The sequence below is a fragment of the Molossus molossus genome, unplaced genomic scaffold (assembly GCF_014108415.1).
Source record: "Molossus molossus isolate mMolMol1 unplaced genomic scaffold, mMolMol1.p scaffold_m16_p_9, whole genome shotgun sequence".
Taxonomy (NCBI): domain Eukaryota; kingdom Metazoa; phylum Chordata; class Mammalia; order Chiroptera; family Molossidae; genus Molossus; species Molossus molossus.
Genome location: NW_023425403.1, coordinates 61,132,094 through 61,149,156, shown reverse-complemented (window position 1 = coordinate 61,149,156; position 17,063 = coordinate 61,132,094). Strand labels below are relative to the sequence as shown.

The following is a 17,063-nucleotide window of genomic DNA, read 5'->3' as shown; positions in this document are numbered from 1 at the left end:
TAACATTTGGCAAAACTGTAGAACAGCACCATAACTATATTAGTATTGATGCAATCTACCCATCTCATCCAGATTGTCCCAGTTTTAACTGTAATTTACTTGTATATGGATTAAGTTCTTTAGACTTTATCACCTATGCAAGTTTGTGTACCCATCACCATGGTCAAGACACCACAAGAATCCCTCCTGTTGCCTTTTTTATAACCATACATGGATACGCATGCATGCTACAGAAACATGAAAGTATATATTTAATAAATATATTGCTAGGAAATAAAGTAGCATACACACCAACCTATGAAAAAGTCTAATAGTTCTCACTGTGCACAGGCATGTTTAAAAAGCAGATTCACAAAATAACTACTTTTTGAAATCATGACTGATGTACTTATGTAGATGACAAATAGCCAAATAGCTTTTTAAGTCATGTTTATACCTGGATGATGTTCATCACTGTTGGTGTTACCTTAAAAAAAAGGTTTGCACAAGTGATCTGGAAGGATACAGAAGACTACTATTTACTTGATCACCTGCTATGAAAACACAAAGGTACCTCCAAACAGTCCAGGATACTGCAGTATCATCAAGATGGGCCACCCACCCCTTGCACAAAGCACAGTTGAGACAAACCCCACACACCTTGATGTACTCGCTCCAGTGCTGTAGCAGGATCTGCTGCCCGCCCTTCACTCGGCTAAACAGCTGGTACATCTGAGTGAGGTCGGGCACTCTGTTCTCATCGAGTAGGTGATCAAGTCCTGAGATCACACAGTAAATGTTAGCATTATCACATCAGCAAGTCAATGTGTGAATACCAACTAAACTAGAATATAGTGTGCACCACAAAAAAGTTAATATTTCATTTAAAAATTTAGGGAATATTGCTTATTTATTTCTACACAGGCAAACTGTTCTGGTGCAGTATCTGAGGTAAATCTTATTAGCTGAATCTCATTTTTCTGTCCATGCTGGGAGATGTATTCTTCATGTCACTAAAGCCTTCTTAATCCACTAACGAAGCAATGATCTCAAAAATGCCACACTAACTCTTTGACCTGGAGGTTTGTGATTCCAAGTTTCTTCTGATTTGGTCCCTCAGTCCAAAAGTATATTTGTCAAAAGATAAGCTATCAAATAGAATCTTTTAGATGATTAATTTTATCCACATATATAATACACTATGAGAGAAAAACATTTATTATTTACTAGATATTTTGAAGTAATTAGCATTTTAAAAGATTTTCCTATTTTAGGTATTTAGATTTTATGAAGATTTTCTGAAACCATGTCACCATCAGAAGAACTTTCTTAGAAAATTTTCTAAATATCTGCTTTATATACCAATGGAGGGGCAGCTAAGTCAGAGAAGTGGTGAGCTAGTCGTGTTACTTCAATCTCAGGTTCTTCTGTAAAGAAGCACAATGCCCACCCACTGAAGGTGGTGTAAAGATGCGCACAATGCACTGTGGGTTGCAATTATAGATTCTTAATAAAGGCTCCAATGTTTGTTATTTCTCTAAATTACATTTTGATCTACTGATGTAACTTTATAATTTATCTTACTGAAACCCTAAATGTCTTCTTCAAGAATTCAAAAATTACCACTATTTTTTAAATGCCTCTAATAAAATTTAGATTAAGCTCCTACAAATATAATTCACCATTTTCTTACAAAATGACTCATTAAAAAAACATCACCTAGTATGAATTCTGAATGCATGTGCTTTAGGTGGACCATAAGTTAAGACCGCATTCATGTGCAAGTATACCAGCTGTATAGGTTTCAGTGAGGTCTAAGTAGAAAGACGTCCAGACTTGCACCCTGCCTCTCAACTTAGGAGCTGTGACTTGAGGCACCCATGTCAAGCTATTGTTAGGCTCAGTTTTTTTACTTGTATAATGGGGTAATGATTTCATCGGGCTGTTCAAGGACCAGAAGATATTTACACAAAGTACAGTGGATGCTCAATAATGGCAATTCTCTCTTCTTTTGGCATTAGTATGGTTTCACTTGAAAGTCCCACTTTTACTGGCAAAATAGAATCCAAACCAGAATATATTTGGGTGCTATTTAGGACCTTTCCAAAGTTAAATTTCAAGGTTTTCAATACCTTAAAACATTCTGTAGTTCCAAAATCACTTTTGAATGGTAACAAATACTTAAGAGTTATAAAAAGTAATATCAAATACTAGAATGTTATAAATAGTCTCACTGTTGCTGCAAAGCACCAACATTTGAATTACTCTTTAAGGAAGCTTTAGGATCACAAGGGGAATGTAAAATTAACAATATAATGTGTTCTATTTTCTGTTTGCTTGTTTTTTCAGGATAATCAGGATAGCAAAGTATACTTTGGCTTAAGCAAACCACACATTTGACAGTTTATCTGACAGCTGCTCAAAGGGCATGGCAAGGAAGCCCATGAAAATCCAAGAGCCTATCCACACCTCCTGAAGTATTCTGAGCACCACCGGTATGTCAGTGTACATGAACAATGACACAATGAGGGGCTAGGAGTATTATGTAAGTTTTCAGCTGCAAGCTATCTGTGGTCTAGAGGATCTCGAGCTCTACAAACCTTTCAGCCTGGATAGTATTTAATTTGACTTCACATAAACTGTAGTTCTACCAAATGCCTTTCAATATTCTTCTTAGCTTTCTCAACAGCTAATATGTTCACTATTTTTAACAATTTTTAGAGATTATCTTATAACAAATGTCTTTCCGTTGTTATTTACATTTCATTTACTTTCTTAATGAATTAAGGACTTGCATTCAGTTTAATTGATACAAGAGTTAAGAAAAATCTACCTTTCTGCAGAATTGCTGTTAAATGTTCTCCTAATAGCTGTTTCTCCACACAAGCAATCAGTGGTTTCCTATAGAAAGCAAAAAGAGAATATGTCAGAAATAAAGGTAAAGGAGAGACTTTAACTGTAAAAGATGGGGAGTTTACCGTTTACAAAGATACTCTATGGAGCCAATCAGAAACCAAAGGGTCACAGAACAAGCATTTCCCTCACACATGGACAGTCACCACTGCTGTTAATACAGACTCTGAAGTATTTGTAAAACCAATTTACTGAACAGCAACAGACCAATGAATGCACAAAAAAGGGAACACTAGCAGACAGGCAAGTGTGCCACACTTGGTACTCACGTTGTAGTCATTTTCTGAATTTAAGTTTTGCCCTCCATTATGCACATCACTTCTTGGATTGCTGCTGCAATTCTACTCTCTTTTTCCACCCCAATTACTTCTCCTGGTACCATAAAACCCTGTCTTCTGTTACAGCTATGTCTCTCTGTGCTCATTCTTTGTCTGTTTTCTACCATTACCACATAGCAAAATCAAACTTATAGAAAGGCTTTCATGAAGTCCACGTTGTGTGTCACACAGACTAGAATATTTGCAAATCTGAAAATTCACCAAGAGTGACTGCCATAGTCACAGGGACACAAACATTCTTCCTTGGTTCATTACCACAGTTCATTTTTTAAAAAAAGATCAGAGTATGTGCTTTACCACAGTTCATTTTTTAAATGAACCACAGTTCATTTGGTTCATTACCACAGTTCATTTTTTTAAAAAAGATGAGAGTATGTGCTTTATTCTAAGTTTATTAATTTTGGCCATCTTCCCAAGCCTTCATTTTATAAGGAACTTTTCAACGTATCATCTTAATTAAACCTCACAGCAACCCTACAGAAAGGCACAGCAGACATTCTGGTCTTCATCCCACAGATGAGAAGAGTACAGAAATGGTATGACCTGCCCAGGTCACATGGCTAGTGAGTGGTGAAGCTGAGAGTTGACTTCAACGAGTTGTCAGCACCCTTTATAGTCTGCCTCTGGGAAAAGGAACAGTGACCCAGGTGAGGGGAGGTGAAGCGCAGAGAGGAAAATGTCACAAAGGGACGGCAAGAAGGGTCAGTCACTGCTGCTGCTTTTTGTCTTAACAGCTTTACTAAGATAAAATTTATGTGCCATAAAATTCACCCATACAGTTCAACAGTTTTTAATGTATTTACAGAGCAATATAGCCATCACCATGATCTAATTTTAGAACATTATCATCACCCTAAAAGAAACTTCATATCCATCAGCACTTCCATTCCCTCCATCCACCCTCCCTGCCTGCCTCCTAGTCAGAGGCAGACAGTAATTTCTACAGATTTTCCTACTCTGAACCTTTCCTATAAATGAGATCATACAACATGACTTCTATATCTGGTGTCTTTCACTTAGCATAGTGTTTGGTTTTTTCAATTTTTTTTTTTTTTTAGAGAGGGAGAGATAGAAATATAGATGTGAGTCAAGCTGGTATGGCTCACTAGTTGAGCGTCTACTCATGCACCAAGAGGTCGCTGATTCAATTCCTGGTCAGGACATATGCCCAGGTTGTGGGCCTGATCCCCAGTAGAGGGCATGCAGGAGGCAGCCAATCAATGTTCTCGTTCATCGATGTTTCTATCTCTCCCTCTCCCTTCCTCTCTCTCTCTCTCTAATATCAATAAAGAAAAAAAAAGAAAGAAACATAGATATGAGAGAGAAACATTGATCGGCTGCCTCCTGCACACTCCCTACTGGAGATTGAACCTGCAACCAGGGCATGTGCCCTGACTGTGAATCAAACCGAGACCTCTCAGTCCATGGGAAGATGCTCAATCCACTGAGCCACACCGGCTGGGCTAGCATAGTGTTTTTAAGGTTCATCCATGTTGTAGTATGCATCAGTACTCCAGTGTTTATTTTTATTGCTGAATAACATTCCATCCTATGTTTATCCACTCATCAGCTGACAATGGATTGTTTCTACTTTTTGACTATTATGAATAAAGTTGCATGGACATTTGTGTACAAGTTTTGTATGAATGTGTTTTCAATTCTCTATATATTTAGGAGTAAAATTAGTATGTTGGAGAAACATATGGTAACTCTGTTTAACATTCTGAGGAAAGACTAAATTGTTCTCCACAGCGGCTGCCCCATTTTACATTCTCCCCAATAATGCATGAGGGTTCTAATTTCTCCACATCCTCACCAATTCTTTTTTTAAAAAATATTTTCTTAATGATTTTAGAGAGAGAGGAAGGGAGAAAGAGAGAGAGATAGAAACATCAATGAGAGAGAACACTGATTGGCCACCTCCTGCATGCCCCCGCCCTGGGGATTGGGCCCACAACCTGGGCATGTGCCCTGACCAGGACTCGAACCAGAGACCTATTGGTGCATGAGTCGACGCTCAACTAGTGAGCTATACCGGCTGGGCACAATTCTTTTGACTGCTTCTCTTTTTTAATTATAGCCATCCTGTTGGGTGCTAAGTGGTACTGCACTGTGGTTTTGATTTACATTTCTGGGATGACTAACAATATTGAGCACCTTTTTATGTGCTCACAGAATCACCACTTCTTGACAGTTTATATCAAAGCTTCAGTTCTGCAGTGTGAAAAACTTAAATCATGTTTTTCATTCCAACAGTTCCTAGAGTGACTATCATATCCAGATGTTATGATAGGCTGTGAGCCAAGGGGCAGATTATAAATACTCAGGTGAACAGAGCTCAGGAGCAGCCGTGGTGAATTAACTGCAGCATCTGATTTCATAAACGATAGTGACAGTTCACTGATGTGCAATAAGAATATTCCTGCCATAGCATCTAGTGAATCAACCAACAGGATTAGTGAGTCCTTTCAGGAGATCAGTGTTGAGAGACAAAGGTCCTAGGGGAACAAAGAACCCATCCCTGGGGCTGAGCCTGCACAGTGACCTGGCTGTGTTCTTCAGCATGAGGTTTCATGTGGCCCAGTAAGGGTGTAGGTCACAAAGTACAGCACGGACAGTGCTACACTGGAGCTCTCAAGCACACTTTTCATCTCTACTGCCTCCCACTGTGCTCTGACGGCAGGTGGATGTGTGGGCTTTGAGTTTAGAAGGGGTGCTCAGGGCCCAGCCCTAAAACTGGTGTGGCCTGTTTTTCCTTGACCTCCCTCTTCATTCTTTGACATTTATTTATTTATTCATTCATTCATTCATTCATTCATTCATTCATTCATTCATTCATTCATTCCTCCCTCACCCGAGGACATTTCTCCACTTTTGTTCAGATAGAGTGGGAGGGAGAGACAGACACATTGATGTGAGAGAGACACATCGAGTGGCCGCCCCCCACACAACCCCAACCGGGGCCAGGGACAAACTGCAACCGAGGTACACACCCTTAGCGGGAACCGAACCCGGGGTCTCTCCAGACCATGGGCCAATGCTCCAACCGCTGAGCCATATCGGCCAGGGCTATTTTTATTTTTTGAAATTTGAAACATCCAATGTTGTAAAAGCCACCCCAGTCAGAGGTCCTCACAATCCTCCCACCCATCCATACCTGAGTGTGGACGCAACCACTTTTATCTATGATTCCTTTGTTTAAATAATCTACAATTACTTCTAAGCAATATAATTTTTTAATGTTGGGGAAAAGGGTTTAAAATATAGCATAACTACAAAAGAGTGTAAAGCATATATGAGAATAAAGACAGGACCACCGGATTTACTGTTCCAGCAGCCCCCGCGTACCTGGACCCACATTCTATGGTCTGCATTTGCGAGTCCCTTGCTTTCCTCTATCACACACACAATCTAGCTTGGCCTGTTCTTGAACTTCATACATATAAATGGAATTATGGTATATGGAAAATATCATTAATAGAAAATACGTAGTAAGACACTGAACAAAGACTTGTATTCTTCCCTGACTTGACCTACTGGAAAAATCTGACACTACTCATCATTTCACCCTTGACTTTCCAACTCTGCTTGCTTCCAGCCCATGGGGTCCCTCTCCCACTCTCAAGTTGAAGGTAAGCATCCCCTGAGCAAGTCCTGGCTTCATCTTAACTGTCACTTCTCTGCAGATTGGGAATTCCCACAGACATCTCAAACTCAACATGTCTAAGGGTGACTTCATGTTTTCTTTCATGACCCCTGTTATCTTCTATATTCTCAAGTTGTCATAATCTTGTCCCTTTCTTTCATCCTGTCCCTTTTTCCCCACCAATGAGTCAATTAGTTCTGATTAGTTCACATTTTATCACTTTAATCTCTCTCTCTCTTTTTTGTTAATCTTCATCCAAAGATATTACCTTCCATTGATTTTTAGAGAGTGAAGGGGGGGGGAGAAACAATGATGTGAGAGAGATACATTGATGTGTTGCCTCACCTTAACTGGGGCTGGGGAGCAAAACTGCAACCCAGGTACGTGCCCCCTGACCAGGAATAAAACCCGTGATCCTTCGGTGTGGAGGCCCAGGCTCTAACCACTAAACCACACCGGCCAGGGCTAGTCTCTCTTAAAAACATCCATTTATTTTCTATTTCCTATCTAGCTCCCACTTCTTTTCTATCTCCCATTTATAGAAATAGATTTCTATTCTTATTTGTCTTCACTTGAATAAATACTGCTAACACAGACATTCACAAAAATTTTTCCGTTTTACCTTTCCCTAGCTACCCATCCAACTTCAGGTTTATAGAAAAATGAATTAGATGGAGAGAGAAATAATGTGACTAAGTACCATAAATAAAAATTACAGCTCTGAGGTATAAGTGATGAACGGTAATGGATGTGGCTGAAATAAAAAGTGATGAGGGATATCTGAGAAAATGTAGACAACTCATCCCTAAGCCATATTTTCTAAATGATTAACCTCCATTCTGAAGCCCAAAGGAAGCACAGTGGTTATATTATCAGAAGAAGTGTAAGCTTCCTAAATGTTTGTAATGTGCAGTTTGACAAATGGTTACACTGTTATTTTTCATAACTTATTAGGCTATGTGTGAACTCAATATTTTCATTAATAAACCTGAGTGAGTTTTAATGTGAAAAAAAAAAAAAAAAAAAAATTACAGCTCTGGCCAGTGGATCAAGGGGTTGTGGGTTCAATTTCCAGCCAAGAGTGTGCACCTGGGTTACAGGTTCGATACCAGGCCCTGGTTGGGGTCCTGTGTGAGGCAACGATTGATGTGTCTCTCTCACACTAAAATTTCTTTATCTCTCTCCCCCTCCCTCCCTTCCACTCTAACTAAAATTCAATAGAAAAATATCCTTGGGTGAGGATTAACCAAAAAAAAAAAACAAAACAAAAAATTACAAGTATATTAGATGTCTAACAAAAAGGTTACAATAAAAACAGCCTAGTATTTATTTATATCCCATTGACATAAATAGAATCCCTTGTCTCAAAACTCAAAGATGCCAAGTACCTCAGCCTGAATTACTCCCTTTGGATGATAACACATGACAAAGCATTTAGTTTATTTTATAGTGCTGAGTAATCACAAATAATATAAAATGTTGCCAAGAGCAAAAATACTCTCAGATAGTACCAAATCAGCCTACAAAGATACCATTTATTTAAAAAACTAGCTGAGAAATAGTTTCATCTATAGTTGAACTACAAAATCTAGATAAATGAACAGTACTTACTGTGTGCTATGGTCTAAATACGTGATTACTCGGTCTCCTTCTTCCTCTAAACGTTTACTTACATGGTTAAGATATTCTGGAACCTTCCAAACAAAATATTTAATATGTCAGTAACAAAAAGATTCTTGATTTTATCAAAGCAGCTTTGAAATAATGTTTTCCTTACACATCTTTATTTAAAAGCAAAATATATGTTCAAGCCAAGTATTAATACAGATTAATGGGGGTAGGGTGGTAAAGTGGGAAGTGTATGCAGGGTGGATGGGATACAAGAAGTTTCCTTAAACTCAATTGTGCAGATTAAAATTAACCTCTGGAAGTAGGGCCAAGGCAGCACTGCATTTTCCTGCCTTGTTCACAAGGCAGTCCTGCAGTCCATGCCAGAGGCCCTCCATCACTGAGGCCCCACGGACAGGTAAGCAGCAGGTACCTGGGTGAGAGGTTATGGAGCCTATTGGCACCCTCTGGCCCACACACAAAGGGGTTAGCAAGAACTAATCAACAGACTGGCTGGCTGTTCATTTGGGGACACCAAACAGTGTGGTTACATAAGATCTCAAAATGCACTACACCGTTTCCAGGGGCAAAGGGTGTCCCTGCTATCACCTGACAGCACAAGAAGGGCCCCAGAACACAGGTCTTTGAGGTTCTGATCTAGTGGCAGCAGTCAGGCCTGGTATCTTGACATGAAACTCCTTCTTCAAAACTTGGATGAAAGAACCAATGGTTGGGTTCATCCTGCACAAGTAACATTTGGGTAACAGTCCCCAGGGGCTTCCTCCAGGACTGATACCTGCAAAACTGGCTGTCAAGATTTTTGGGTTCATATCACTACGTTTTTCACGTGTGCTTTACACAAATAAACATTTTTCATGTGTTAGATTTATCTTTCATATTTAAGATTTATCTCTGGCTTCAACTTGAATTTCTTTACATACTTCAGAAGCTATCTTACTGGCTTTTGTTATTTGCGGGGAGGGTAAAAATAAGGGGGGGGAAGAAGTTAAATTCTTAATATAATTAAGAATGAAGTTCATTACTGGGGATTTCAGCTAGATTATAGCTTTCAAAAGATTTTCAATAAAACGTTTGCATGTGTCAAATGACAAATATTTAGAAATTATACTTAGATACACATCTATAAAAATGAAATAAGGCAGTTCAGAAACATTTCATTGTCTCACCTCTCTTTCTTGCATTAACCTTTGGCCTTCTGCAGCATATAAACAATTAGTTTCTTCCAAAAATTTCAGTTCAAACGAATCTTTATATACCTAAAAAATGAGCAGTTATTGACCATTCACAGTAAACTACCTTTTGAAATGTCGAAGTACCCTAAATTTCAAGGGAGGCCAAAGTGATCTGCTCTAATAAACTGCCTTTACCTGCCATTCCTTTGTTGAGGCCTCACAGGCCAGTGCAGCTGCCTCCTGTGTGGCTGACCCCAGAGGCATAGCTGACCTCGGGTCAGCTTATTCCTGGCTGGCTGATCTCTACTCAGCTGACTGGGGCAGCCTAGCCCACTTTACTACTCTCCTCATAGAGTGCCACCATTCCCTTGTCCTCTATCTAGAGACAAAGGTCCATGTTGTAAGGGGCCTTTATTTTCTAGATTCTGGGGTGGTGTTAGCTTAAGAGTCATAACCCTTCTAGTGGTTAAAAAAACACACACAAATCTCCCATATTTTCAACAAATACTTCTATGATTTCATTTCTTTGCACTTAAATCTTTGCTATGTCCATTTATTTTGGTGTAAGTAGTATGCAGGAATACAATTTTTTTCTTATAAACTATTAAAAGTTATTGGCATATTTAAAACAATAAGCTGTTTACCTGAAGATCAGAGAGCATACTCAGCAGACTTCGCAATAAACTTCGGTCAACAGCTTCACCATTTCTTTCTTGTTCAATCAATAGCAGAATTCCATCAATAGTTTTACTCTGAACCATTTTATCACTAATAATATGGTTTCTAAATAGTTCTAATCCCATATCCCTGTACAAACAGTAAAAACAAAACCACATTTTAGTTTCACTTTATAGAAGTTTTAGGTGAAGTTCTACCTACGTTATATCATCCCAAATCTGTTTATTTACTAATTCTCTAAATCCAGGTATCAAGAAATTTTAATTTTCATTATTGGCCAGTTCAGTGTGCCTTGTATTTTTCTTTCCTTATTAAGGCTGTTAGGTTTTACTGGAGTGGATTAAGCAACTGTTACACAAGGAGTGCTGAGGCATTATTAGGTCAGGCATGTCAATAAAAGTATATTGCAAAAACCTGCTATCTTCAGCCTGTAATTCACATCATTCTTCCTGGGGCATGATCAGAGATGCTCAAGGCTTTAGGAACCCACCCTGCTCTACTGCCGTCACCAGCCTCTCCATGTCCTTCCTTTTTCCATTTCTGGTCCCTCGACGGAGCTTGTCATACAACTGTTCCTCCCTGAAAGTTGGTTCTCTCCTCTATTTGGCTCTTTTAATAATGATATTAAAGTGTGACTTTAAGAGTCTGTCATCGCCCTGGCCAGTTTCGCTCAGTGGTTAGAGTGTCGGCCCACAGACCAGAGAGTCCCAGGTTCGGTTCCTGCTAAGGGCTTGTGCCTCAGTTGCAGTATGCCCCGGTGGCAACCAGTCGATGTGTCTCTCTCACATCGATGTGTCTCTCTCTCTCCCCTCCCTCCTGCTCTGAGGAAAAAGAAAAAAAAAAAAGAGTCAGTCATACTTCGTTAGCTTGTTGTCTGAGGAATTTAGGAGGAAATTCAGCTGTTAGCTACTATCCACAAAAACCATGTGAAAATGGACTGCGAGCTTTGCCAAAACACCTCCCCAAATTTCCTAGGTGCCAAACACAGAGAGGGCCAAAATTCAGATCCCTGGGCCTAGCCAGATCTCCTAAATGGGCAGCTCAGGGGCAGTGGTGGTGTTGAGTAGTGGTGGTGGTGGGTAGTAGTAATGGTGAGTAGTAGTAGTGGTGGTGGTGGCAGTGTTGGTGAGCAGTGGTAAAGAACAGTGGTGGTGAACAGTAGTTGTGGTGGAAGTGATGCTGCTCAGAGAGCAGTGGTGGTGCTGGTGGTGGCAGTAGCGGTACTAATGGTGAGCGGTATTAACAGTGAGTGGTAGTAGCAGCAAGCACTACGTGCGCTGGTGAGCAATATTTGTGTTGGAGAACTTTCTCCTCCTACACCATGTCCCATAATCACAATGGTCCTTTCCTGTTCCCCAGAGGAGCTGTGGGTCAGTTACGAATTTCAGACGGTAGTAAAGTCCAGTGGGCAGCATGTGGGCTCAAGCCAGTCACCTGGGATTGAATCTTGGCCCCCCCACGATTCAAGGGTCACATGCTTGCTGTGACCCTGAAGCAAGGAACTTAACCTCTCTGTGCCTGTCCTTCCTTACCAGTGAATGGGGATCATGCGTATTGTTTTATATCCGAGAAACAATTCACATCAGGGTAGGCAGGTACCGGTGTATAGGAAGTGTTACCTGTCTGCTAGAATCGTTTTCCTAACATCTAAATCTCAGTTTAAGGCTTCAGGAGCAGCCCACCAAGAACCGTCAGGGTATTTCATCAGCTTCATGTCTCCAATTCTCCCACAAACCGCACATTCTGGGCATGCAGCTGTCCTTTCTCCAGAGTGGACTTCTTTTCTCTTCTGATTCTGTCTTGGCTACCTAACCACTTCTGTTCATTCTGCAGAGCTTGGGGCAAGGCCTGCCCCTCCTTTCCCATTCTTCCCTGTGAGTTTCTCCCTCACCTGCACCATGATTCTTATACTGTACTATCATGTGCAGTTTTTCTGCCAGTTGCAATGGACTGAGTGTGGTACAGTATACTTTATGCTGTAAGAATTGTTCATAGTTTATATGACATGGTTATATTATAAACTACATTTATAAATTAAGAGTTCAGGCTAGGTAACCCAACAACGTGGGCACAGCAAGTTATTTGAACTCTGTGCTCAGTTTCTCCATCTATAAAACAGAGATGATATGAGTCACCCCTTATAGAGCTGTTCTAATGATTAAGTAAATTAGCAGGTGTTAAAGCACTTAGAAGAGGTAGAAGCTATGCGATTTGCTGTTATCAGTTTTGCTATCCTTATCATTTCTCTGAATAAAGGCTATCTTTTCTGTGCAGTGTCTGCCTTATTGTGGATATGCATGTGCAGGAGTCAGTGGAAGTCAGAGGTAAGAGGAACAAAGGGGGAAAGTGGTATTAAGGGAGAGAAGAGTTTCAATAAAAAGAGTGTCCAAAGCTACACAGCTGTTCAATGATACAAAATAAAGACAAAAAACATGACTATAGGATTTAGTAACCAGGAGATCACTAAAGTCTAAGGCAACAGCAGTTTCCATATGGTGAAGAGAGAAATCACATTGCTTAGGGCTACGGTGAAAAAGATGGTAAGGAGGTTGGAAAAGAAAACTTTTTAAAGAACTCGGGTTTAAAGGTAATGAGAGAGCACAAAATCACTTCTGCATGGGAGAATGAACTACATCAACACAGGAAAAACCCAAGTATGAAATTAAGGACAGAAGGCTTTTGTTCATGTTAGCTAGGGCTTCTTTGGAGGCAGCAGTGGGGAGACTTAGGGCTTCTTGGAGGCAGCAATGGGGAGACTTAGGGCAGGTGGGCAGAGAGGTGAAGAGTATTAGCAAAGGCTGTGGAAGTCAGTGACTAGAGACAATATTGGGGAGGAGTTCCTAATTTATACCTTCCCTGAAAGATGATGTGGGATGAACAGACTGAAATGACAGGCTTCAATATCCTGAATACCACATGGTCCCTGTGCCCCCAGATGGTCAGCAGGATAGAGGCAAGGGTGTGGGGTGTCAGGACCTCACCAGCAGTTGTAGTCTTTCTCACAGTTTTACCAGACCACTGGAGGGAGCCATACCAGGTCAAACTCCAGCCATCAAAGAGAGTAACAGTCCCTCACAGCAGAGGTAAGCAGTGTGCCATTGTTGGCTCCAGAGGACCCCGAAGTCCAGAGCCCAGTTACAGAAACATGGCTTCACACAGTACCTCTGTGCTTGCCTGCCGTCTCTGCTGGGACACTCAGAGCAAGCTGGGGAATGTGCTAGTACTTGTTCCCTCTAACTTGGCCTGCCCCAGCCTCACACTGTCACCGTCAATGGTGATGGAGACACTCCAGGCTAAGATCCACCTGGGCCCAGATGTGTGCACTAGTGATTTTGGTTAACATTAAAAACCACATACAAATGATTACACACGCCATCAAAATAATCAGAGGACACAGTCAAACGTGTGGTTTTAGACACAGCAGCAGATACAGTTCTACTGACTAGGACACTCACCAGATAGAAGGAAGCATGGAATTCTGGAGTACGTAAGTACGATCCAAAAACAGGAAAATACTTCTAATCATGATCTGGAAATCAGAAAATAACTTAATTTATTTATGTATCTTACTAAGAAAATATTCAAGATTAGGCCATTTGAACTATCACTGTGCTAAATGTCTCAAATCTAACAACTGTTTCTTGATGAATAACTTTCCCCAAGACCCTTATGATTCATTTTTCCCCCTTGTTGTTCCCCCTTGATGTTTGTCTTTATCTCTTTCATCCAGAAAATCTGACTATAGGAATTTAAAGCACTTAACTTAAAGGATACCTTTGAAATGTGGTGATTTCCTGACTGATATGGTAAATCTCATTAGCCTGGGGAGATGCTCTACCCTTTTTAAACAATTAGTTCTTGTTATGTTAGAATAAGGCTACTGGCCAAGTGTATGTATTGGACTCTATGTACAAGCAGAGCAAGGAGGACACAAGATAATCAGCCTCTCCCTGTGCCATGCTAACATGCATGCTGTAACTCTGTAATTCTCCTATTATGAAACTTAACAGACTGGTGTAGAGGTTTGCTTACACACGTAAGCAAAACCTACCCAACAGACTTTTATCTACTTCTACCATCTACTAGGTGCCTAGCCCAGAAAAGACACATATTCATTGTCCCCTATGTATTTCATTTAGGAAACAATAGAATTCAACCTACTTAGGAAAGCAACTGATACTATCTTTTCTCTCACTTACATAATGAACAGCTTGGTCACACTAAAAACTCATATACATAAAATTAAATTAGAATCAATATGTCTACAAAGTCTAAGATTTTGGTTGTCTAGTTATAGTAAAGTTCTGAAATTCAGGCTTATCAGTCATAATCCAAATAGGACTAAGGAAATATTTAGAGATCCACTCAGGAATTATGAGTACTGTGAGCTCTCAGTCTGAAGGCCAAGTTAGCAGCCAGGCCCATTCTGGAATGGGGTTCGCCTTCCCCGATTTTCTCTACTCTGTTGTTCAACTACATTGGAGCTAGATAGCATTTGACCCCAAAGAGAATCCTGAACAGAACTTCCCTATCTCAGCTCTCAATCTGGCCCACCCACCTTAGGTGAGTGAGGGGAGATAGATGAGGCTGTCGTTTGATAAAAGATAGCTGGAACAGAAGAGGGCAGATATTCCCAGCTACTCAAATCTCTTTCTAGCTAACTAAACCAGCGGCAGACTAAGACCAAGGAGAAAGTGAGATCAGACATAAAAGCAGTATTGAAGATTTGGGGAGAGTGCACCATATATAAAATCAATATTAATAAAAAAGTCAATATGCTTACCATTTGTCTGCAATGATCTTGCCAGCATGTGTTAATCTTCTTTAAAAATAAAACACTATCTAGTGAGTCTGTGCAGACCTGCTAAGGACAACTTTAGAAATGTTGGGCAATTTATCGCAATTTTAACTTCTTAATTTCAGCTGTCTTCACCACAGAATACTATATACATCTCAGTTAGTAATAAGAATACTAAGACCAGAAGTTCAAAAACCATAAATGTAGTTTTGCTTATCTGCACATCTCATAACCTAGTTGTAATTATCTCTGCCTGCACCCTCTTCCCCATTTTTCATCTCTCATTGCTCCCTTTCTGGTTTCCCTTCCTTCTAGTAGCACTTTACTGCCAAAGTACTTTCTTTCTTTCTTTTTTTTATCCTCACCCAAGGACATTTTTGATATTTTGTTCAGATACAGTGGGAGGGAGAGAGAGAGAAACATCAACGTGAAAGGGAAACATTGAGTGCCACCCACACAACCCAATCAGGGCCGGGGACAAACCGAAACCGAGGTACGTGCCCTTAGCGGGAACCGAACCCAGGTCTCTCTGGACCACAGGCCGACACTCTAAACGCTGAGCCAAACGGCCAGGGCAAAGTACTTTCAAAGCCCTGCCAGCTGAAACTAAAAACCAGATCATAGGCGTCATGGGCCTGGGTGACTGAACCAAAGTCCCTACCTCAAAAAGGGCAGATTCTGACCTAATCCTGTACCTGAGCTCCTTCCTGAAGAAGCTGTCCTGTGATGAGGAAGCAGGTCAATTATTAATAGCACGGAAGGACTGGCAGCCATAGGAAAATGGCTGAGGTTTAACTTGAACCTCTAGTCTCAATGAAAACTGACAAGAACTCACATTCAAGCACCAAATTAGGAACACTCTCAGCCTGACTCTTGAAATAGGTTTTTTTAAAATCTTTACCCAAGGATATTTTTCCATTTATCTTCAGATAGAGTGGGAGGGAGGAGGGAGAGGGAGAGACAGAGACAGACAGACAGAGACAGAGAAACATTGATGTGAGAGAGACACATTGATGTGAGAGAGACACATTGATGGGTTCCCTCCCACACAGCCCCAAATAGGGCTGGGGACCGAACTGCAACCAAGGTACGTGCCCTTGACCGGAATCGAACCTACAACTCTTTGGTCCATGGGCCGATGCTCTAACCACTGAGAAAAACAGGCCAGGGCTTTGAATATGTTTTTAAAGAAACACTCAAACTGCTGTTTATGGGGGTAAAAACCTGAATGCAGGCTCCTAGAGCAAACCAGGGCTAAGTGCCTTGAGCATTGCCTTTACAGGTTTTTGCAAGTCGAAAAGTCATTAATGTCTATATACTGCTTGATGGCTTATAAAGCACTTTTTATACTTATGCTCATTTAATATTCATACAGATGAACAAAACAGCTTGTTGAAGTATAAAGACACAGGTTTCCTAGGGTTTAGTCCTGCTCTACCACTTAGCTCTATGGCATTGGACAAATGATGAATTTACCTAGGCCACAGTCTCTCCATGTGGAGCAGAACACACTCCTTAGAGCTGTTGTGAAGTTACATATAAAATTCTTAGCATGTAGCGAGGAGAAAAAACACACAAGCCAAATTGTGACGTGTAAAATCAGATAGTCGTTAGACATCTTTGGTTGGTGAAGGTCTGATAGAGGGAGGGGTAGCCAGCAGAGGGCAGGACACCAACCAGGACTTTAGTAAGGAGACAGAAGATGATCAGAAGAGCAGTAGATGGACTGACAGGCACATCTGTATCCTTGTCACACCACTAAGGGTAGCTGATCACAACCACAGTGGTCCTAGCCAAACATCTTACTTATTTTCTCTTGAGGCTTTGCCAATATATTAAAAATAGATAGTCAGTCATAGCAAAGATCTAATAGTTCAACGGTTAAGAAATTATTCGGGAGTAACTGTTAT

At 40.5% G+C, this 17,063-nt stretch overlaps 1 protein-coding gene across 6 annotated transcripts in view; it reads right to left on the bottom strand.

Annotated features, from left to right (window-relative positions):
- The window catches only part of CUL4A (cullin 4A), a 65,335-nt gene that overhangs the window by 26,610 nt on the left and 21,662 nt on the right, over nt 1–17,063 (bottom strand). For 3 of the 6 annotated variants that reach the window (XM_036249503.1, XM_036249508.1, XM_036249506.1), the window contains 7 exons: nt 15,139–15,208; nt 13,811–13,884; nt 10,322–10,484; nt 9,672–9,761; nt 8,488–8,570; nt 2,813–2,880; nt 640–758 (listed from right to left, as the gene is read on the bottom strand). In XM_036249503.1, the coding sequence (XP_036105396.1) occupies nt 640–758; nt 2,813–2,880; nt 8,488–8,570; nt 9,672–9,761; nt 10,322–10,484; nt 13,811–13,884; nt 15,139–15,208 (667 nt within the window). The remainder of the gene's footprint in view (nt 1–639; nt 759–2,812; nt 2,881–8,487; nt 8,571–9,671; nt 9,762–10,321; nt 10,485–13,810; nt 13,885–15,138; nt 15,209–17,063) is intronic. The other 3 variants (XM_036249504.1, XM_036249505.1, XM_036249507.1) reach the window with 3 other exon arrangements.